Below are 19,525 nucleotides of genomic sequence, written 5' to 3'. Positions count from 1 at the left end.
TATTCTTATCACACATTTTTATTTCTCTCTGTTGGTTTTTTTCTCTCTGTCTCTGTATATCTACCGCTCTGCCTCTCATACATTTTCTCAGCTGTCTTTGTTTCTGCATGTCTCACCTCCCATGGAGACCTGGAAACAGGGTCAAGAAAGACTCCAAAGACAGACACAGAAATTATCTTCTGTCGTGCTGGGTACAAAACCACAACTCTCTTCTCAGGTAGCAATATAATCCAGAAACTCCCTTCAGGAAAGTTCAACCACCACAGTAACACTAAACTCAAATTATGGACCAGATCAACATTGTCATCACTAGGTGGCATTTCCTAATTCCACGTCTAATATCACCAAGTTGGAAGATCGGTTTGCAGAAGGCTGGGGGAATTATTCCAGATCCTTGTCCCTACCCAAATTTGGTCCCAGTCCTGATGCCTCACCAGATAGAAGCTCGTACAGGAAACTTTCGATTAACCGGCACCTAAATAACCGGAAATGTTGGTTAACCGGCAAAATTCAGGAGTAGGTTCAGGTAACTTTTATTACTCCATCTGTTGCTGTGCAAGCGTGTGGCTGCAGCTGTTGCTAAGCTACAGATACGCTTGCAACTTGTTCCCATTGTTCTGAAGCAGTTTCTAAGCAACAGGGTTTGTTGCTTTATACAGAGCTCTCAGCTCCGTATCTTTTACTATAGCGTTCGGTTATCTGGAATTTTTGATGAACCGGCACCACGTCGGTCCCGTCCGTGCCGGATAAAAAAAAGTTTCCTGTAATATCAAACTCTTTAAAAAAGCAGCTGTCACTATCTCAAGTAGCCTGGGAACACGTAGCAGAGTGGAGTGCCAGACATGAGGCAAGATGGAACCTTGCATCTGATTGGTTTTAAGTACATACTTAGCAGCAACCAATTGTAAAAAGGTATCAGAGGCCAATCATTTAGTGGTCATATAATTACCTCAGACCAATGAGTTTGCACAAAATGGACAGACTAAAAGTGCATTTAATGTATGATGGTTAGTCTCTGAAGATAACCAACATATAATGTTCTATTTGAGTTAAGATGCAGAGAATCTTGCAGCACAGAGCGGGGCCAAGTCGTGCCTGTACCAACTCTTTGAACGAGCTGTCCAATTTAGTCCCTCACCCCAGCCTTTTCCCCATCTGGCACTATTAATTTTCTGCTTGTCCACAACTTGTACTACTAGGACATCAGTATGTGAGTAATTTCCTAAACTCTACCAGTACTTAACTTATGAACCACAGACAATTCCCACCAATTTATCAGTTCCCAGTGGTTCTTCAACATTGTGACAGATACAGAACTGTCATTTTCCCTAACTGCAAAAACAAAGCATAGCTGTCAAACATGCACGAGATAAGTATTCAGTTGGATCACTTTTTGCTGATGGTTGAGGGAACCCGAACTCTGTATTCCCATTAACTGATAACACTCAGATTGCACATTGTTGGACATTTTTGTAGGAGTATATATACATCTAACTTTCATTTCTCTGTGATCATAGTTATGTGTTATATTAAGACAGTAGTCAGTGCACCACACAGCATTGACCTTGAATCATGTTACCAAAACTTACGTTATTTTGCAGACTAAACAGATTCTTGTAATTGGTCCAGACTGTTTTATTAACACTAACACTTTAGAAAGATGATCAATATGAAGTATAAATATCCTTAACCTCAGCTGTGAGGAATAAAATGCAAACTACAGCATCATGTAGGAGCCTGCTCAGCTATTCTCACATAGACTGCTATTGTGCTCACTGGCACCTGACGATAGAGCAACAGCTCCCAGCAACAGTTCATTGGAAAGTAGATATGTTTAATGCTGTACCAACTATTAATTGAATGCAACTTTATACAATCCAGTTGACATTTATTGCATGTGATTGAAACACAAGCTTGGAGAACTAGCCATTTGGCTAAGACTTATACAAAGTTCTCAAGAAAGGTTAGAGATTAGAAGAAAAATGACCCCTCCCAAAATACTGAACTTTCCCAGACAGGGTGGTTGGTTCAGGGTAAATTCGCAACTTTATTTTTGGGATAAATTGACGACTTTAAAAGGGTGGATATACATTTAGAAGGGGGATTGATGGTTATAGACAGTTGATTTGCAATCAACTAAATCCAACCATATTTGCTTGGAGGACCTCCTTTCCGATATCATGGAAACAATGACAAGAGTAGTTAAACTTTTAAATTATTGCTCCTAACGGAGATTTAACAAAACGACTAACCCCGGGGTCCCATTAAAAACAAATAATGACCTAACAATTATAAGTATGGGTCTACAATAGTGTTCAGTAGCATTGTTGATCCCTCTCTGAATTATATGCAGAAATGGATGAGAGGGGGAAATAAGGAGATTGGACAGATTATTTTATGAGATTTGATTTTCCAATAGAAGAGATTGAGTAAACTAGGCCTGTATTCTCTTGAATTCAGAAGAATGAGAGGGGATCTCATTGAAGCATACAAAATTATTACAGGGCTTGATACGGTAGATGCTGGGAGAATGTTTTCCTTGGCTAGGGAGTCTAGAACCAGGGGCCACAGCCTCAGGATAAAGGGTAGGCCATTCAGGACTGAGATGAGAAGAAATTTCTTCACACAGGGGGTGGTGAATCTTTGGAATTCTCTATCCCAGAGGGCTGTGGCGGCTCAGTCATTGGGTATATTCAAAACAGAAGTCGATATCTGCTCTGGGCTGGAGAGTAACTTGCAGTGGGAGGGGGAGGAGCCAGTGGTCGTGATCCATGTAGGTACCAACGACATAGGTAGAACTAGGAAAGAGGTTCTGCTGAGAGAGTATGAGCAGCTAGGGGCTAAATTAAAAAACAGAACCTCAAGGGTAATAATGTCTGCATTATTACCTGAGCCATGAGCAAATTGGCATTGGGTAAATAAAATTAGAGAGATGAATGCATGGCTCAGACTGGTGTGGGAGAAATGGGTTTCAATTCCTGGGGCACTGGCACCAGTACTGGGGAAACTGGGATCTGTATCGTTGGGACGGTCTTCACCTGAACCGTGCTGGGACCAGTGTTCTGGCGAGTCGTATAACTAGGGCGGTAGAGAGGGCTTTAAACTAAATATTGGGGGCGTGGGATCAAATTTGGGAAGATGTGGTAATTCAAAGATTAGAGACAAGGCAATAGAGAAAGGTATTAATATGGGAAATGATAAACAGACCGTGACAGGAAGGGATAGAGAGTACAAATCTAAGAGTAAATCAACAGATAAGGCTAGAAGTTACAAAAATAATAAAAGGACAAAACTAAAGGCTCTGCATCTGAATGCACGTAGCATTCGAAACAAAACAGATGAACTGATAGCGCAAATAGAAATAAATAAATATGATCTGATAGCCATTACAGAAACAGGGCTGCAGGATGACATAGATTGGGACCTGAATATTGAAGGGTACATGACATTTAGGAAGGACAGGAAGGTGGGAAAAGGTGGAGGGGTGGCTGCTAATTAATGATGGTATTAGCACAATAGAGAGGGATGACCCAAGTTCAGGAAACCAGGATGTAGAAGCGGTTTGGGTAGAGATGAGAAATAATAAAGGCAAGAAGTCACTTGTGGGAGTGGTGTACAGGCCCCCTAACAGTAACCACACGGTAGGATGGCGTATAAAGGAAGAAATAATGGGAGCTTGTCAGAAGGGTACGGCAATAATCATGGGGTATTTTAATCTGCACATAGACTGGAAAATCAGATGGGCAAAGGTAGCATAGATGAGGAGTTCATGGAATGTTTTCGGGATAGTTTCTTGCAACAGCACGTTCTGGAGCTAACCAGAGAGCAGGCTGTACTAGACCTGGGATTGTGCAACGAGATAGGATTAATTAATGACCTCATAGTGAAGGCGCCCCTAGGTAGCAGCGATCATAATATGATAGAATTTTACATTCAGTTTGAGAGAGAGAAGAATGGGTCCAAGACTAGTGTTTTAAACTTAAATAAGGGCAACTATGAGGGCATGAAAGCAGAGCTAGCTAAAGTGAACTGGCAAATTAGGTTAAGGGATAGGTCAATAGAGTTCCAGTGGCAGACATTTAAGGGGATATTTCAGAATACACAGAATATATACATTCCAACAAGAAAGAAAAATTCCAAGGGGAGGACCCACCCTCCGTGGTTAACTAAAAAGGTTAAAGATAGTATTAAACTTAAAGAAAAAGCATATAATTGCGCAAAGATGGGTGGCAGGTCAGAAGATTGCTGTTTTTTATATTCTGTCCAAAGAATGACTAAAAGATTAATAAGGAGAGAAAAATTAGAGTACGAGAGAAAGCTAGCTAGAAATATAAAAACAGATAGTAAGAGTTTCTATAGATATTTTAAAAAGAGTTAACAAAGTGAGCGTCGGCCCTATAAAAAGTGAGTCTGGGGAATTAATAATGGAAAATAAGGAGATGGCAGTTGAATTGATGGCAAATGACATCAGCGCCGACCTGTATGGCTGCTGTTTTACGAGCTCCTCCCCAACTGGTATTTTAATGTTGTATTTAATTTATTTATATGTATTTAATGTATTTAATATTGTATTTTAATATATCGTACTGTTAGTTTTTAGTATTCTACTGTTTAGTATTTAGCACTCTAGTTTTAGTATTAGTAGTTTAGTTGTTTTTTTAAAAAAATATTCTACTGTTTAACCGACCTGTATGGCTGCTGTTTTATGAGCTCCCCAACTGGTATTTTAATGTTGTATTTAATGTATTTAATGTTGTATTTTAATATATCGTACTGTTAGTTTTTTAGTATTCTACTGTTTAGTATTTAGCATTCTAGTTTTAGTATTAGTAGTTTAGTTGTTTTTTAAAAAATATTCTACTGTTTAACCGACCTGTATGGCTTATGAGGGTAGTCGCTGTTTTACGAGCTCGTCCACAACTTTCCACTTTATTTATTATTTTATTGTTATTATTAAACAATTTTGTAAGTACTGTTTCTTCACTTATCCGCTACGACCGTCAATCACTTCTGGACATAAGATCGTCCGGAGATATAGGACCTATCCCCGATTTTTCGAACTGGGATTCTGCTGCTACTACCATCTACCCTCCCACCTGCTTACCTGACTTCATTCCTGTGATCAGGAAGCGACGACGGCGCAAGCGGGGCAGACGAGCAGGTGCATTAGTGAAGCTGAGGTGACGTGAACACCACACCCCCCTTCCGAGTATTCTCCTGGCGAATGTGCAGTCACTGGACAATAAGCTGGACGAACTCTGGGAGGCTCACCTTCCAGCGAGACATTAAGAACTGCAATGTCTTGATTTTTACTGAGACTTGGCTTGATCCATCGACACCAGCTTCGGCCATTCAACCAGAGGGATTCAACATTCACCGGCTAGACCGAACAAAGGACTCGGGGAAAAATAGAGGGGGTGGAGTATGCTTTATGATCAACAATTCTTGGTGTTCCGACGTGGAACTACTTGCATCTTCTTGTTCACCCGATCTTGAACACCTGATGATCAAATGCCGACCCTTCTACCTCGAGAGGGTTCTCATCGGTGATCATTACAGCGGTGTATATTCCACCACAGGCCGACGCAAATAGGGCACTAAACGAGCTGTATGGGATCATTAGCAGGCTTGAAACTTCCCATCCAGAGGCTGCATTCATCGTGGCTGGCGATTTCAACAAAGCCAATCTGAAGAAAGTACTGCCTAAATACTATCAGCATATCACCTGCCCAACGCGAGCCAAGAACACGCTAGATCACGTTTACACTCCATTCCGGGATGGATACAAGGCCCTCCCCCGCCCTCCCTTCGGCAAATCAGATCACGACTCCATCCTGCTGCTACCCACCTATAGGCAGAAACTGAAACAGGAAAAGCCTGTGATGAGATCTCTACAACGGTTGTCGGATCAATCAGACGCTATGTTACAAGACTGTTTTGATTCCACTGACTGGGATATGTTTCGGAATGCCTCGGACAATGACATCAACACATATACAGATTCAGTCATTAGTTTCATAAACAAGTGCATAGACGACGTTGTTCCGAGGATTGTTGTACGAACATTTCCCAACCAGAAACCATGGGTAAATGGCGATATCCATGCTATGCTAAAAGCACGGTCCATCGCATTCAACTCTGGGGACATGGATGAGTACAAGAAATCAAGGTACGACCTCAGAAAAACCATCAAAAATGCAAAAAGACAATACACGGACAAAGTGGAGTCACACTATCATAGCTCAGATTCGCGAAGGATGTGGAGTGGACTACAATCTATTACGGACTACAAAGGGAAACCCAACTGTGTCATGCCCCAGCAATGCCTCTCTCCCGGATGAGCTTAACACTTTTTACGCCCGGTTTGAGGCCAACAACAACTGGCCTGTTACAAGGGCGCCCGTGGCTCAGGACGACCGGGTCTTCTCAATCTCCGTGGCTGACGTGAGCAAGACCTTTAAGAGAGTGAACACCCACAAAGCACCCGGTCCAGATGGAATCCCTGGGCGTGTCCTTAGCGCATGCGCTGACCAGCTGGCAGCCGTGTTTACGGATATATTCAACCGTTCACTGTACCAGTCTGTAGTCCCCACCTGCTTCAAGATGACGTCGGTTATTCCAGTCCCCAAAAAAACAAAAGTAACCTGTTTAAACGACTACCGCCCCATAGCACTCACTTCTGTCATCATGAAGTGCTTTGAGAGGCTGGTCAAAACCCACATCAACTCGTTACTACCTGACACACTGGACCCACTCCAATTTGCCTACCGCCCAAACAGATCTATGAATGATGCCATCGCCACTGTACTGCACATTGCCTTATCACACCTGGATAAGAGGAACACCTATGTGAGAATGTTGTTCATTGATTATAGTTCAGCATTCAATACCATTATCCCCTCCAAGCTTGTCAACAAGCTCAGTGAGCTAGGACTTAACACCTCCCTATGCAACTGGCTCCTGGACTTCCTGACGGGCAGACCCCAGGTGGTGAAAATAGGCAGAAACACCTCCTCCACACTGATCCTGAACATGGGAGCTCCCCAGGGTTGTGTGCTCAGCCCCCTTCTGTACTCCCTGTTTACTCACGACTGCGTGGCCACGCACAACTTCAACTCCATCATCAAGTTTGCTGATGACACTACCGTTATAGGCCTGATCACAGATGGCGATGAGACAGGCTACAGGGAGGAGGTAAGAGCCCTAGGGGAATGGTGCAAGTACAACAACCTCTCCCTCAACATCAGCAAAACAAAGGAGATGATCGTGGATTACAGGAAGCGGCAGGGGGAGGGACACACCCCAATCTACATCGAAGGGGCTGAGGTCGAGAGGGTCAGCAGCTTCAAATTCCTGGGTGTATTCATTACGGAGGACTTAACGTGGTCCCATCACATCGACGTTGTAACCAAGAAGGCATGCCAGCGCCTGTTCTTCCTCAGGAGACTGAAGACATTTGGAATGGCCCCCCAGATTCTCACCAACTTCTACCGGTGCACCATCGAGAGTATCCTGTCCGGCTGCATCACTACCTGGTATGGCAACTGCACCGCCACAGACCGCAAGGCTCTACAGATGGTAGTGAAAGCTGCACAACACACTATAGGAATTAAACTACCTGCTGAGGTGCCGGGGGAAGGCCCTGAGAATCATTAAAGACGCGAGTCACCCCAGCCACAACATCTTCGCCCTGCTCCCGTCCGGTAAGAGATACCGAAGCATACGGTCTCGTACCAACAGGTTTCGAAACAGCTTCTATCCCCAGGCCATAAGACTCATGAATGATTAATTTATTATTTATTACTGTTGTTTTATTTATTATTACTGTCTTTCTATTAGTATTTTTATCATTGTTATGCCATATTTATTCCAATGTTGGGAGGACTCGTAAAAATCAACATTTCATTGTGCAGTACACACGTCTGCTGCATATATGACAAATAAAATTGAATTGAATTGAATTGAATAGGTATTTTGCATCGGTCTTCACTATAGAGGATACAAGTAACATCCCAGAAATAGCTGTAAATCAGGAAATGGAAGGGAGGGAGGAACTCAAGAAAATTATAATTACCAGGGAAGTGGTACTGAGCAAATTGTTGGAGCTGCGGGCTGACAAGTCCCCAGGTCCTAATGGACTTCAAAGAAGTGGCTAGTGATATAGTTGATGCGTTGGTTTTAATTTTCCAAAATTCCCTAGATTCGGGGAAGGTTCCATTAGATTGGAAAATAGCGAATGTAACTCCTTTATTCAAAAAGGGAGACAGAAAGCAGGAAACTACAGGCCAGTTAGCTTAACATCTGTCATAGGGAAGATGTTAGAAGCTAAGACGTTATAGCAGGGCACTTAGAAAAGTTCAAAGTAATCAGGCAGAGTCAACATGGTTTTGTGCAAGGGAAATCATGTTTAACCAATTTATTGGAGTTCTTTGAGGAAGTAACATGTGCTGTGGATAAAGGGGAACCGGTGGATGTACTGTACTTAGATTTCCAGAAGGCATTTGATAAGGTGCCACATCAAAGATTATTGCTGAAAATAAAAGCTCATGATGTAGGGGGTAACATATTGGCATGGATAGAAGATTGGCTAGCTAACAGGAAACAGAGAGTAGGCATAAATGGGTCATTTTCTGATTGGCAAGATGTAACGAGTAGTGTGCCACAGGGATCAGTGCTGGGGCCTCAACTTTTTACAATTTATATAAATGACTTGGATGAAGGGACCGAAGGTATGGTTGCTAAATTTGCTGATGACACAAAGATAGGTAGAAAAGTAAATTGTGAAGAGGACATAAGGAGGCTACAAAGGGATGTAGATAGCTTAAGTGAGTGGGCAAAGATCTGGCAAATGAAGTATAATGTGGGAAAATGTGAAGTTGTCCATTTTGGCAAGAATAAAAAAAGCATATTATCTAAATGGTGAGAGATTGCAGAGCTCTGAGATGCAGAAGGATCTGGGTGTCCTAGTGCATGAATCGCAAAAGGTTACTGTGCAGGTAGAGCAAGTAATTAGGAAAGCTAATAGAATGTTATCATTTATTGTGAGGGGAATTGAATACAAAAGTAGGGAGGTTGTGCTTCAGTTATACAGGGCATTGGTGAGACCCCATCTGGAGTACTGTGTGCAGTATTGGTCTCCTTATTTAAGGAAGGATGTAAATGCATTGGAAGCAGTTCAGAGAAGGTTTACTGGAATGGGCGGGTTGTCTTATGAGGAAAGGTTGGACAGGCTAGGCTTGTATCCGCTGGAGTTTAGAAGAGTAAGAGGTGACTTAATTGAAACATGTAAGATCCTGAGGGGTCTGGACAGGGTGGGTGTGGAGAGGATGTTTCCTCTTGTGGGAGAATCTAGAACTAGGGGTCACTGTTTAAAAATATGGGGTCGCCCATTTAAGACAGAGATGAGGAGAATTTTTTTCTCAGAGGTTTGAGAGTCTTTGGAACTCTCTTCCTCAGAGGGCAGTGGAAGCAGAGTCTTTGAATATTTTTAAGGCAGAGGTAGATAGATTCTTGATAAGCAAGGGGGTGAAAAGTTATCAGGGGGAGGCGGGAATGTGGAGTAATCGGATCAGCCATGATCTTACTGAATGGCGGAGCAGGCTCGAGGGGCCGAGTGGCCTACTCCTGCTCCTAATTTGTATGTTCGTATGATAGATTTCTGACTAGTAAGGGCATCATGGGATATGGCGATAAGGCCGGTGAATGGAATTGAGGCAAAAGATCAGCCATGATCTCATTGAATGGCGGAGCAGGCTCGAAGGGCCTACTCCTGCTCCTATTTCTTATGTTATGTTCTAATAACACACAAAATAGGTCAGTTGTTGACTATGTACTTCCTTGCAAACTTCTACCTAAAACAAAAATCAAGTCCTCAACTGGGATATAAGCACCATTCCATCGCCCGTCTCCGCCCCTGCCTCAGCTCATCCGCTACTGAAACTTTCATCTATGCCTTTGTTAGCTCTAGATTTGACTATTCCAATGCACTCCTGGCTGGTCTCCCACATTCTACCTTATGTAAACTTGAGGTCATCCAAATCTCAGCTGCCAGTGTCCTAACTCACACCAAATCCCATTCACCCATCACCCCTGTGCTCACTGACCTACACTGGCTCCCGGTTACGCAACATCTCCATTTCAAAATTCTCATCCTTGTTTTCAAATTCCTCCATGGCCTCACCACCCCCCCCCCCCCCAAAATCTCCTCCAGCCTCCTAGCACAAAGGAGGATGGTTGTGGTGGCTGAAGGTCAATCATCACAGCCCCAGGACATCGCTGCAGGAGTTCCTTAGGGCAGTGTCCTAGACCCAACCATCTTCAGCTGCTTCATCAATGACCTTCCCTCCAACATAAGGTCAGAAATGGGAATGTTCGCTGATGACTGCACAGTGTTCAGTGCCATTCACAACTCCTCAGATAATGAAGCAGTCCATGCCCACATAAATACTGTAGCAACAAGAGCAGGTCAGAGGCTAGGTATTCTGCAGTGAGTGTCTCACCTCCTGACTTCACAAAGCCTTTCCACCATCTACAAGGCACAAGTAAGGAGTGTGATGGAATACTCTCCACTTGCCTGGATGAGTGCAGCTCCAACAACACTCATTAAGCTTGACACCATCCAGGACAAAGCAGCCCGCTTGATTGGCACCCCATCCACCACCTTAAACATTCACTCCCTCCACCACAGCGCACCGTGGCTACAGTGTGTACCATCTACAAGATGCACTGCAGCAATTCGCCAAGGCTTCTTCGGCAACACCTCCCAAATCTGTGACCTCTTCCACCTAGAAGGACAAGGGCAGCAGGTGCATGGGAACACCACCACCTCCAAGTTCTCCTCCAAGCCACATACCATCCTGACTTGGAAGTATATCGTCGATCCTTTATCGTCACTGGGTCAAAATCCTGGAGCTCCCTCCCTAACAGCACTGTGGGAGCACCTTCACCACACGGACTGCAGCGGTTCAAGGCGGCGGCTCACCACCACCTTCTCAAGGGCAATTAGGGATGGGCAATAAATGCTGGCCTTGCCAGCGACGCCCACATCCCATAAACAAATTTTTAAAAAGCACCACAATCCCCCCCAAGCTATCTGCACTCCTCTAATTCTGCCCTCTTGAGCATCCCTGATTATAATCACTCCACTATTGGTGGTCGTGCCTTTTGTTGCCTAGGCCCTAAGCTCTGGAATTCCCTCCTTAAACCTCTCTGCCTCTCTTTTCTCCTTTAAGACGCTCCTTAAAACCTACCTCTTTGACCAAGCTTTTGGTCATCTGCCCTAATTATGTGGCTCAATGTCATTTTTTTTGTCTTATAATACTCCTCCAAAGTGCCCTGGGAGGTTTTACTACGTTAAAGGCGCTATATAAATAGAAGTTGTTGTTGTTATCCTTTGGTCAACTTGGCCAGAAGGCGTCACGTGACAGCCAATGGAGCAAGGGCTGCGGCTCTAACCGTTACCCGAACCACATATTTAAATATTCACACTTTAAAGTTACCTTGTCTGTCTCTAACTTCCCTACTTCGTACTTGCCACTAACTATTGATAAACAAATGATGAACAAAGTACATAGTAACAGCCCTCCTGGCGCACACCAACCCATCCGCTCGCTCGGCACCGACTGGACGGCGGAGCAACGCCCCTAACGGCAGGTGCGCGTGCGCCTAACGACTGGGGCGTACGCGCGCACGTACGTTCGCCTCAAGGCCACGAAGACGTGTTACGTAACGCGCACGAAGAAGGCGGGTCATTTAATTCATTGGCTCACCGCCGCAGCGATTGATGGCGCGGCCAACCAATCAGCGGGCAGAGAGCTTAAAGCGGGACCCCTGTCCTAAGTTGCATTGACAGCAGTCACCAGAAGATGTTGCATCATCAGGATTTTACCTACATAATTTAAAAAAAAAATCTATGGGTTTACTTTTTATTCATCTTATTTACAACCCGCATTGCAATTTATTACAGGAAAAAATTGTTTTATCGCCGGCCCGACCCTCGCCTCTTGATTGGCAACGAATGTAACCAATAAATGCCAGGTCCACGCTGATGGACAGGTAGCTGAACCAATCAACAAGCGATTTATGGATCTTCCGCTTGTTATTGGACGGGATGTGTAACTAGTTCAACCAATTACAAGAAGGGGGCGGGTCAACGGTTCCCATCACAAGACAGCACTGCATGTGATTTGTGAATGATAGTCTATACGGAAATCTTGTGTTGCATTTAATTTTAATTCTCACATTGGCTTTAATCCCACCAGATCATTATTAACTGGATGCTGCTAATATATTTTAATGGCAGGAATGTTTCAACATCCCGACAAATATGAATGGAACGTTTTAAAAGTGAACGTTGCTTAAAAACTTATAATCTAGGGGCCATAAATATAAGATAGTCACTAATAAATCCAACAGGGAATTCAAGAGAAACCTCTTTACCCAGAGAGTGGTTAGAATGTGGAACTCGCTACCACAAGGAGTTGAGGCGAATCGCATTGATCCATTTAAGGGGAAGCTAGATAAACACACGAGGGAAAAAGGAACAGAAGGTGTGGGAGGAGGCTCGTGTGGAGTGTAAACACCAGCATAAACCAGTTGGGCCAAATGGCCTGTTTCTGTGCTGTAAATTCTCTGCAACTATGTAATCTCTAACTTCTTCCAGTTCTGACGAAAGGTAATCGACCTGAAACGTTAACTCTGTTTCTCTCCCTCTCTCTCTCCACAGATGCTGCCCGACCCGCTGAGTGTTTTCCTGCATTTTCTGTTCCTATTACAGACTTCCGCAGTTTTTTATGTCAATGCTTTTTCTTGTTCTCTTGAAAATGATTTCTGCACTGACCTTGATTGACGTCCCGACTCCTGTCCCGATTGGCTGGCCTCGTTTGATTGACAGCGGCGCGATCCGGGTCTGGCGATTCCAATTGGCTGAGACAAGGATCCAATGGTCTCGGCTGTCACAATGGTTGCGGAAGCGGACCGGAGTTTGTGACATTCCGATGCCAAGGACGGCAGTGGGAGAACTGAGCAAACAACAAGTCAAGGTGCAGAGTTAGGGAGCAACATAATCCGGCAAGGCAGCCTCTGCAAAGGGGAAAAATGCAACAATGTGAACCTGGAGCAAAATAACCTTTCTGCAAATCGGTTGGTTGCATAAATTGCCCAGACATCGACCTGAAACGTTAACTCTCTTTCTCTCTCCACAGATGCTTACTGACCTGAGTATTTCCAGCATTTTCTGTTTTTATTTCAGATTTCCAGTATCCGCAGTATTTTGATTGTGTTGTGATTGCATAAATTGTTGGTTATAAATATAGTCTGGTTTTGGAGTTAATTTGCACACATTAAATTGCAATCTTAAGTTTTTAAATTCTCTACCGGTTATGCAAGTTGAGCTAATGTGTTTTTTTTTCTGAGAATGTGTTTAATGAACAGACTGCCGATGCTTGAATGTGCATTTTTCCTTTCCCTCTGATCCTAGCAATTTAACGGGCCAACGACCCGCGCCTGGTCTCTCCGCCTGCACCTCATTCCTCTGAGCGAGCAGTAACAGCTTTGGAGATGGTGCGAGTGTACAACTGTCACCCGTTTTCCTCCCAGCTGATCGTCCCCGTTCAACGCGAACCCGACACTTTCTGCTGCGGGCGCGACACGCTCTTCGTTATCTCGGCTGGCTGTAAAATAGAAGCGTTTCGCGTTACAGAGAGAGGATGTGAGCCCATCTGCACTTTTGTCACCCTTGGGAAAGTCCAGAAAATAACATACAGCGAAACAGGTAAATGATGTTTCCGCATAGAACTGATCTCAATTGCAATAAATGACATTTTAAAAATAAAGGCGTTGCACAATGAACCGTATTTGACTGCATAATAAATGATCTAGTTATATTAAATAATGTCTTTTGGTTTGTTTATGTTGTGCCCGACCTTTTTTCAGGAGACTATCTTGCTGCAATCGAGGAGAAGAACAAGGTGCTTTCCCTCCGTGTCTACTTGAATTGGAGAAGATGCCAAGCCCAGGGGGGATCACGAGTTGGTATCCGGATGGTGGGACATGTGTTGCAGGCTCCCTTTAAAGGAGCACCCAAGGATCAGATGGAAATTGTAGAAGTGCCGCTTTCCGAGCCCCCGGTCTCCATTTCCTGTTGTCCGGTGAAGGGAGATCTGATGGTCGGGTGCCGCGATAAGATGGTGTTGTTCCGCTTGAAGGAAGAGATGCTGGACGGAGACAGCCCCGTGTTAGATTTTGAGCGTTTCCTGATCGTGCATGTCAGTTTGAACCTGCTGGAAGTGGCCTTTTGTAATGGCTGCTTGGCCATGGTAACGGACCTGGAAGTGCTGGTGCTAAAACTGGAGCATTCCCAACAAGTGGAGAGCACGGGCCAGCAGCAGACCCTTCAGGAAGCAGCGCCAGGCCACAAGAACATTTACAATGGGGAAGATGAGCCTGCAGAAGGTGTGTAGTGAATTCATCAAATCGTGTACATTATTTTCCAGCCCTGTGCTGCTAGAGTATTATGGAATATTCAATTCTACGCAAGGTAACATTGGTACTGAGTTCTACATAGATGGCAGGTGGCGACACTCTTGCCTCCGAGTCAGAAAGTTGTGGCTTCAAGTCCCACTCCAGGGATTTGAGCATATAATCTAGGCTGACACTTCAGTGCAGTACTGAGGGAGTGCAGCACTGTCAATGGTTTCCGTCTTTCAGATGAGACGTTAAAACCCTGTCTGCCCCCTCCGGGTGGATGTAAAGGATGCCATGGCACTATATTGAAGAAGAGCACGGGAGATCTCCCCGGTGTCCTGACCAATATTTATCCCTCAACTAACACCATGAGAACAGATCATCTGGTCATTATCACATTGCTGTTTGTGGGAGCTTGCTGAGCGCAAATTGTCTGCTGCGTTTCCCACATTACAACAGTGACTGAACTTCAGAAATTCTTCATTGGTTGTAAAGAGCTTTGGGATGTCCTGTGGTCGTGAAAGGTGCTCTATAAAGGCAAGTCTCTCTTTACGTTAGCAGGGTAGGGGGCCTCTAACTGACCTCCGCTGCGTTAGTGGGAGGGGTGATAAAATTGGCAGCCCTGAGGGCAGGGAGGTGAAAGTTGGCCAGGTTGTTGACCAATTCCTGCGAGAAGTGTATACGGGTGGATATCAGGTATGGATACAATTCGATTTTCAGCTGGGACACCCTCCCTTTTAGCACAGTCAAAAAAATCTGCCAACGCTGTCTACCTGAGCTCACAGATGACGAATGGCATGGTGGACAAGGCATCAGTGCAGGTAGCACCAAACCGCAGCGAAGGGAAGGGGGGGAGGGGGCAGTACTTCAGGTGAGGGGCAGGGAAGGAGAAAAACATTTGTTGGGATGGGTGGGCAAAACAAAAAGCTTCAAACAGCCCCTACCCGCTCAGACAACATTATGAAAGCTGGTGCAGTGCAAAAATCCCTGACAAATCCTGCAGATCTCTGCATTGAGTGGGACTTGCTGCTTGAAAGCCACAGTTTTGTATTAAGAAATATCTGGGGCAGTAACATTAGCAATAACCAATCGCTTGCCGTAATCATGATGTCTGCCCTCTTGGGTAGATGTAAAAGATCCCATGACACTAGAAGAGCAGGGGAGTTCTCTCCGGTGCCCTGGCTGATATTTATCCCTCAATCAACATCACGGAAAACAGATTATCTGGCCATTATCATATTGCTTTTTGTGGGAGCTTGCTGTGCACACATTGGCTGCTGCGTTTCCTACATTACAACAGTGACTACACTTCAAAAAGTACTTCGTTGGCTGTAAAGCGCTTTGCGACGTCCTGAGGTCATGAAAGGCGCTATAGAAATGCAAGTCTTTCTTTCAATTGAACGGAACATCAGGCGGGGTGTATATTGGGCAGCCGATTGGCGACGGATGGTTTTCAGCCCCCGTTGAAATTGAAAATGACCCACATAACGTTGGGCAGTGTTGCTCACAGCCCAGTGTTTTGATTCAGGATGTCACTGAGGAAGAACGCTATATAGGATGTCTCTGCTCCCAGGCTGTCTCCATGCAGCAGTCCTAAAGTATCGTTTTTTTAACTGATCTTTGCATTTGTGCTTTTCTTTTAGCAGCGACTCTGAGCCAAGGACAGGATGAATTTGTCCTCTTTCAGAGTCCTTTGGAACTGCTTGGCGAAGACACGTCTGAATCAGGAGTCTCGGTCAGTTTGGAGTGGACAGGTGTGGAGGGTTTGACGACTGAGCTGCAGAATAGTTTGTGCCTACGGCAGATTCTCTACAGGTGAGGCAAGGTCGATCTTTGGCATCTGTAAAATGTCACTCTGCAGGCTTGTGTATAAAATTCATTTTACCCCTGTGCTCGCTGACCAACATTGTATCCCTGTCCGGCTACGCCTCGATTTATAAAAAAAAAGAATTCTCTTGTTTTCAAATTCTTCCATGGCCTCGCCCCTACCTATCTCTGTAACCTCCCCCAGCCCTGCAACTCTCCGAGATAACTGCGCTCCTTGAATCCTGGCCTCTTGAACATCCCCAGTTTTAATCGTTTCGCCACTGGCAGCCGTGCCTTCAGCTGCCTAGGCCGCAAGCTCTGGAATTCCTTCCCTAAACACCTCCGCCTCGCTACCTCTCTCTCCTTCAAGACGTTGCTTAAAACCTGCCTCTTTGACCAAGCTTTTGGTCATCTGTCCTAATTTTGTTTGATAACACTCATGTGAAGTGACTTGGAGCATTTTACTGTGTTAAAGGCACTATACAAATGCAAGTTGTTGTTATAAATACTCTTTGCTCTTAAATTGTCTTTGCCTGTTGGGTTTAAGCTAGATTATGCAAAATGGGGACATCATTTTGCAATAATGTGTACTTTTACTTAACCAGTCACTCTTGGTTATTCACACCTGCGACATGCACTCTACCCTGGTGACGAGGCCAAAGAGACAACGTTTCTCTCTGGGCTACTGGAAATCTAGCTAGTTATTTGATGGACTACAGCAGCATGGGACAATTTTAAGTTTTGCTTTAATTCCCTCCAGTCAGTTACTTTCCCCCACCCGCCACCCCTTTGATGGTAAGGCTGAAATAAGAAACTCGCTGAGTACAGGGCAGAGCAGTGAAGCTCCAGTGTCTTATGTCCTGAAGTGGTCGGCCTTGGGTTCACGCTTGTGGTCTACCTTACAGTGAATTCCTGATCTCGGCTGTGCTGTCATGGAGAGATGCTCAGTACAGGGAGCTGCCTGGGTCCTTGTGCCATTGTGTCAGCTGTGGCTCAGTTAGTAGCACACTTGCCTCTGAGTCAGAAGGTTTGTGGGTTCAAGTCCCACTTCAGGGACTTGAACACATAAATCTAGGCTGACATTCCAGTGCGGTGCTGAGGGAGTGCTGCACTGTCGGGGGTTGCCGTCTTTCAGATGAGACGTTAAACCGAAGCCCCGTCTGCTCTCTCAGGTGGACGTAAAAGATCCCATGGCACTATTTCAACAGAGCAGGGGAGTCCTGGCTAGTAGTTATCCCTCAACCTATATATGTATACAAAAACAGATTATCTGGTCATTATCACATTGCTGTTTGTGGGATCTTGCTGTGCGCAAATTGGCTGCCGCGTTTCCCACATTACAACAGTGACTCCACTTCAAAAATACTTAATTGGCTGTAAAGCGCTTTGAGACGTCCGGTGGTCATGAAAGGTGCTATAGAAATGCAAGTCTTTCTTTCTTCTATTGGTAAAGGTCTCCAAGCAAGTCTGCAGCCATGGATGGTACATAGCGCTGGGAACCTCCCAGCAAAGAGAAAGCAAGAAATTCGTTTGCTATATGGGGAATCGCAAGCACAATTAACACTGTTACTTTATACACCAATGGGCAGGGCCGCGCACTTGATACAGATATGTCTGTTGTCGCCTCTCTTTATTTATTTACACTGGAACTGGATCAGATCATTTTGAGTTATCACACTATCAAGGCCGCATAATTTCTTCATGGTAGCGTGTGAACGGGACGTAATTTCCACAATGTGCTGGGTCCTTGCTTCAAAAATAAAATCTATTTTCTGTCGTTATGAAGGGTTTTGATAGAGTAAATAAGGAGAACCTGTTTCCACTGGCAGGAGGGTCGGTAACCAGAGGACGCAGATTTAAGGTGATTGGCAAAAGAATCCGAGCAAAAGTGCAAATTGGGCTGCTGCGTTTGCTACATTACAGCAGTGACTACACTTCAAATGTACTTCATTGGCTGTAAAGCACTTTGGGACATCCTGAGGTCCTGAAAGGCGCTATATAAATGCAAGTCGCTCTTTTTTTTAAATTCTCTTCCCCAAAGCCTCCCTTCCCAAAACATTCTCCTATGTTCTAGCCTCACTAACTCACTCGCTTCTAGGGTCTGAGACAAAGTAACTTATTCCCAGGGTGTCTGTTCATGCAGCATAAGCCAGTCACTAGGCAAAGCAACACGGCATCCTGGCAACAATGGTCCCTTCAATTTATTCTCCCCTTCCGATTTATAATGTTTTTTTTCAATGCTGAACATCTATAATTTTGAAAGATAAATTGTAATTTTGATGTTTTTCTATCCCAAGGCGTTTTGCTCCAGATCTATCCCACATTTACTCAGTTGAGGAGACCTCTCTGCATTCCCTTCAGTTACTCCCAATGTACTCTACAGGTACAGTAACCTATAGCACACCAGCCTTGGATTGTGTGGCGTGTATATTCTAGAGCTTTACTTGATTATCTTTGGGCATCAGCCAGATTTTGTGTCTAACATTCCCTCTGGAGATTCAGCCTAGATTCTGTGCTGGGACTCTGGGTGGGGCTTGAATACACAGCCTTCTCACTCTGTGGTGAAAGTACTTCAACTGAGCCAAGTTGATGTGTGTGTGTGAGAGAGAGGGAGAGAGAACGGCAAAGGGGGAAGGGGAACAATAAAGAAGTGGAGGACAAACTTCTTTTGGGACCTATTTCCCTGATTTTTTTTAAGTTGGTGTATGTACAAAATTCCTTTTTTCGCATGTCTTAATGGTATTGTAGAGTTTTCACCAAAGATTTAGAGGAGGATTCAACAGGGAGACAGTTATGTAAAGAGAGATGCATAAATTATACTTTTTTTGTCAATGAGTAATGCCATGGGGGAGCAGCTAATTTGTTTTTCTCTCTATTGTGCACATATCAAATTTTGCATCTGACACATAGGCCCCGATTTTCTGCCAGCCGTCGGGCGGGTTTTCAGGCGGCCGGGGGCCGAAAATCGGCGAAATGGTGGGCCGCAACCCCCCCGATTCCCCGCCCCGTCCGACTTTCGGACCGCCATTTCTCAGCGACCCAAATCAGTCCCGCCCGCCAATCACCAATTATTGGCACGTTTAATGCCATTTTAGGCTGCCCTTGCGATTTTCAGGGGTTCCCCACGCTAAACACGCCTGCGGGGAACCCCGCTGATGAAACCTGGCGTGAAGCTTGCCGGCTTGCTTGCTTGCAGCTGCAGGTCATTCGGGAAAGCTGCGATTTAAAGGGACAGCATTTGTATGTTGAAGGACCT

General features: G+C 44.7%; 2 protein-coding genes across 4 annotated transcripts in view; one reads left to right on the top strand and one right to left on the bottom strand.

Annotated features, from left to right (window-relative positions):
• The window catches only part of LOC147115533 (transmembrane protein 145-like), a 58,254-nt gene extending 46,637 nt beyond the window's left edge, over positions 1–11,617 (bottom strand). The window contains exon 1 of the mRNA XM_085989840.1: positions 11,499–11,617. Within this exon, the coding sequence (XP_085845966.1) occupies positions 11,499–11,603 (105 nt within the window). The 5' untranslated portion in view covers positions 11,604–11,617. The remainder of the gene's footprint in view (positions 1–11,498) is intronic.
• Positions 11,618–12,774: 1,157 nt separating this feature from the next.
• hps3 (HPS3 biogenesis of lysosomal organelles complex 2 subunit 1) overlaps positions 12,775–19,525 on the top strand; it is a 76,648-nt gene continuing 69,897 nt past the window's right edge. Inside the window, exons 1-5 of one of the 3 annotated variants that reach the window (XM_085989837.1) lie at positions 12,775–13,040; positions 13,478–13,771; positions 13,933–14,451; positions 16,107–16,278; positions 18,567–18,652. In XM_085989837.1, coding sequence (XP_085845963.1) covers positions 13,558–13,771; positions 13,933–14,451; positions 16,107–16,278; positions 18,567–18,652 — 991 coding nt within the window. In that variant the 5' untranslated portion in view covers positions 12,775–13,040; positions 13,478–13,557. Of the gene's footprint in view, positions 13,141–13,477; positions 13,772–13,932; positions 14,452–16,106; positions 16,279–18,566; positions 18,653–19,525 lie in introns of all 3 variants that reach the window. The other 2 variants (XM_085989838.1, XM_085989836.1) reach the window with 2 other exon arrangements.

This window comes from Somniosus microcephalus, chromosome 6 (assembly GCF_052327205.1).
Source record: "Somniosus microcephalus isolate GS21.2 chromosome 6, FLI_Smic_1.0, whole genome shotgun sequence".
NCBI classification, from domain to species: domain Eukaryota; kingdom Metazoa; phylum Chordata; class Chondrichthyes; order Squaliformes; family Somniosidae; genus Somniosus; species Somniosus microcephalus.
Note: the sequence above shows the minus strand (reverse complement) of the source record. Positions and strands in the feature narration are given on the sequence as shown.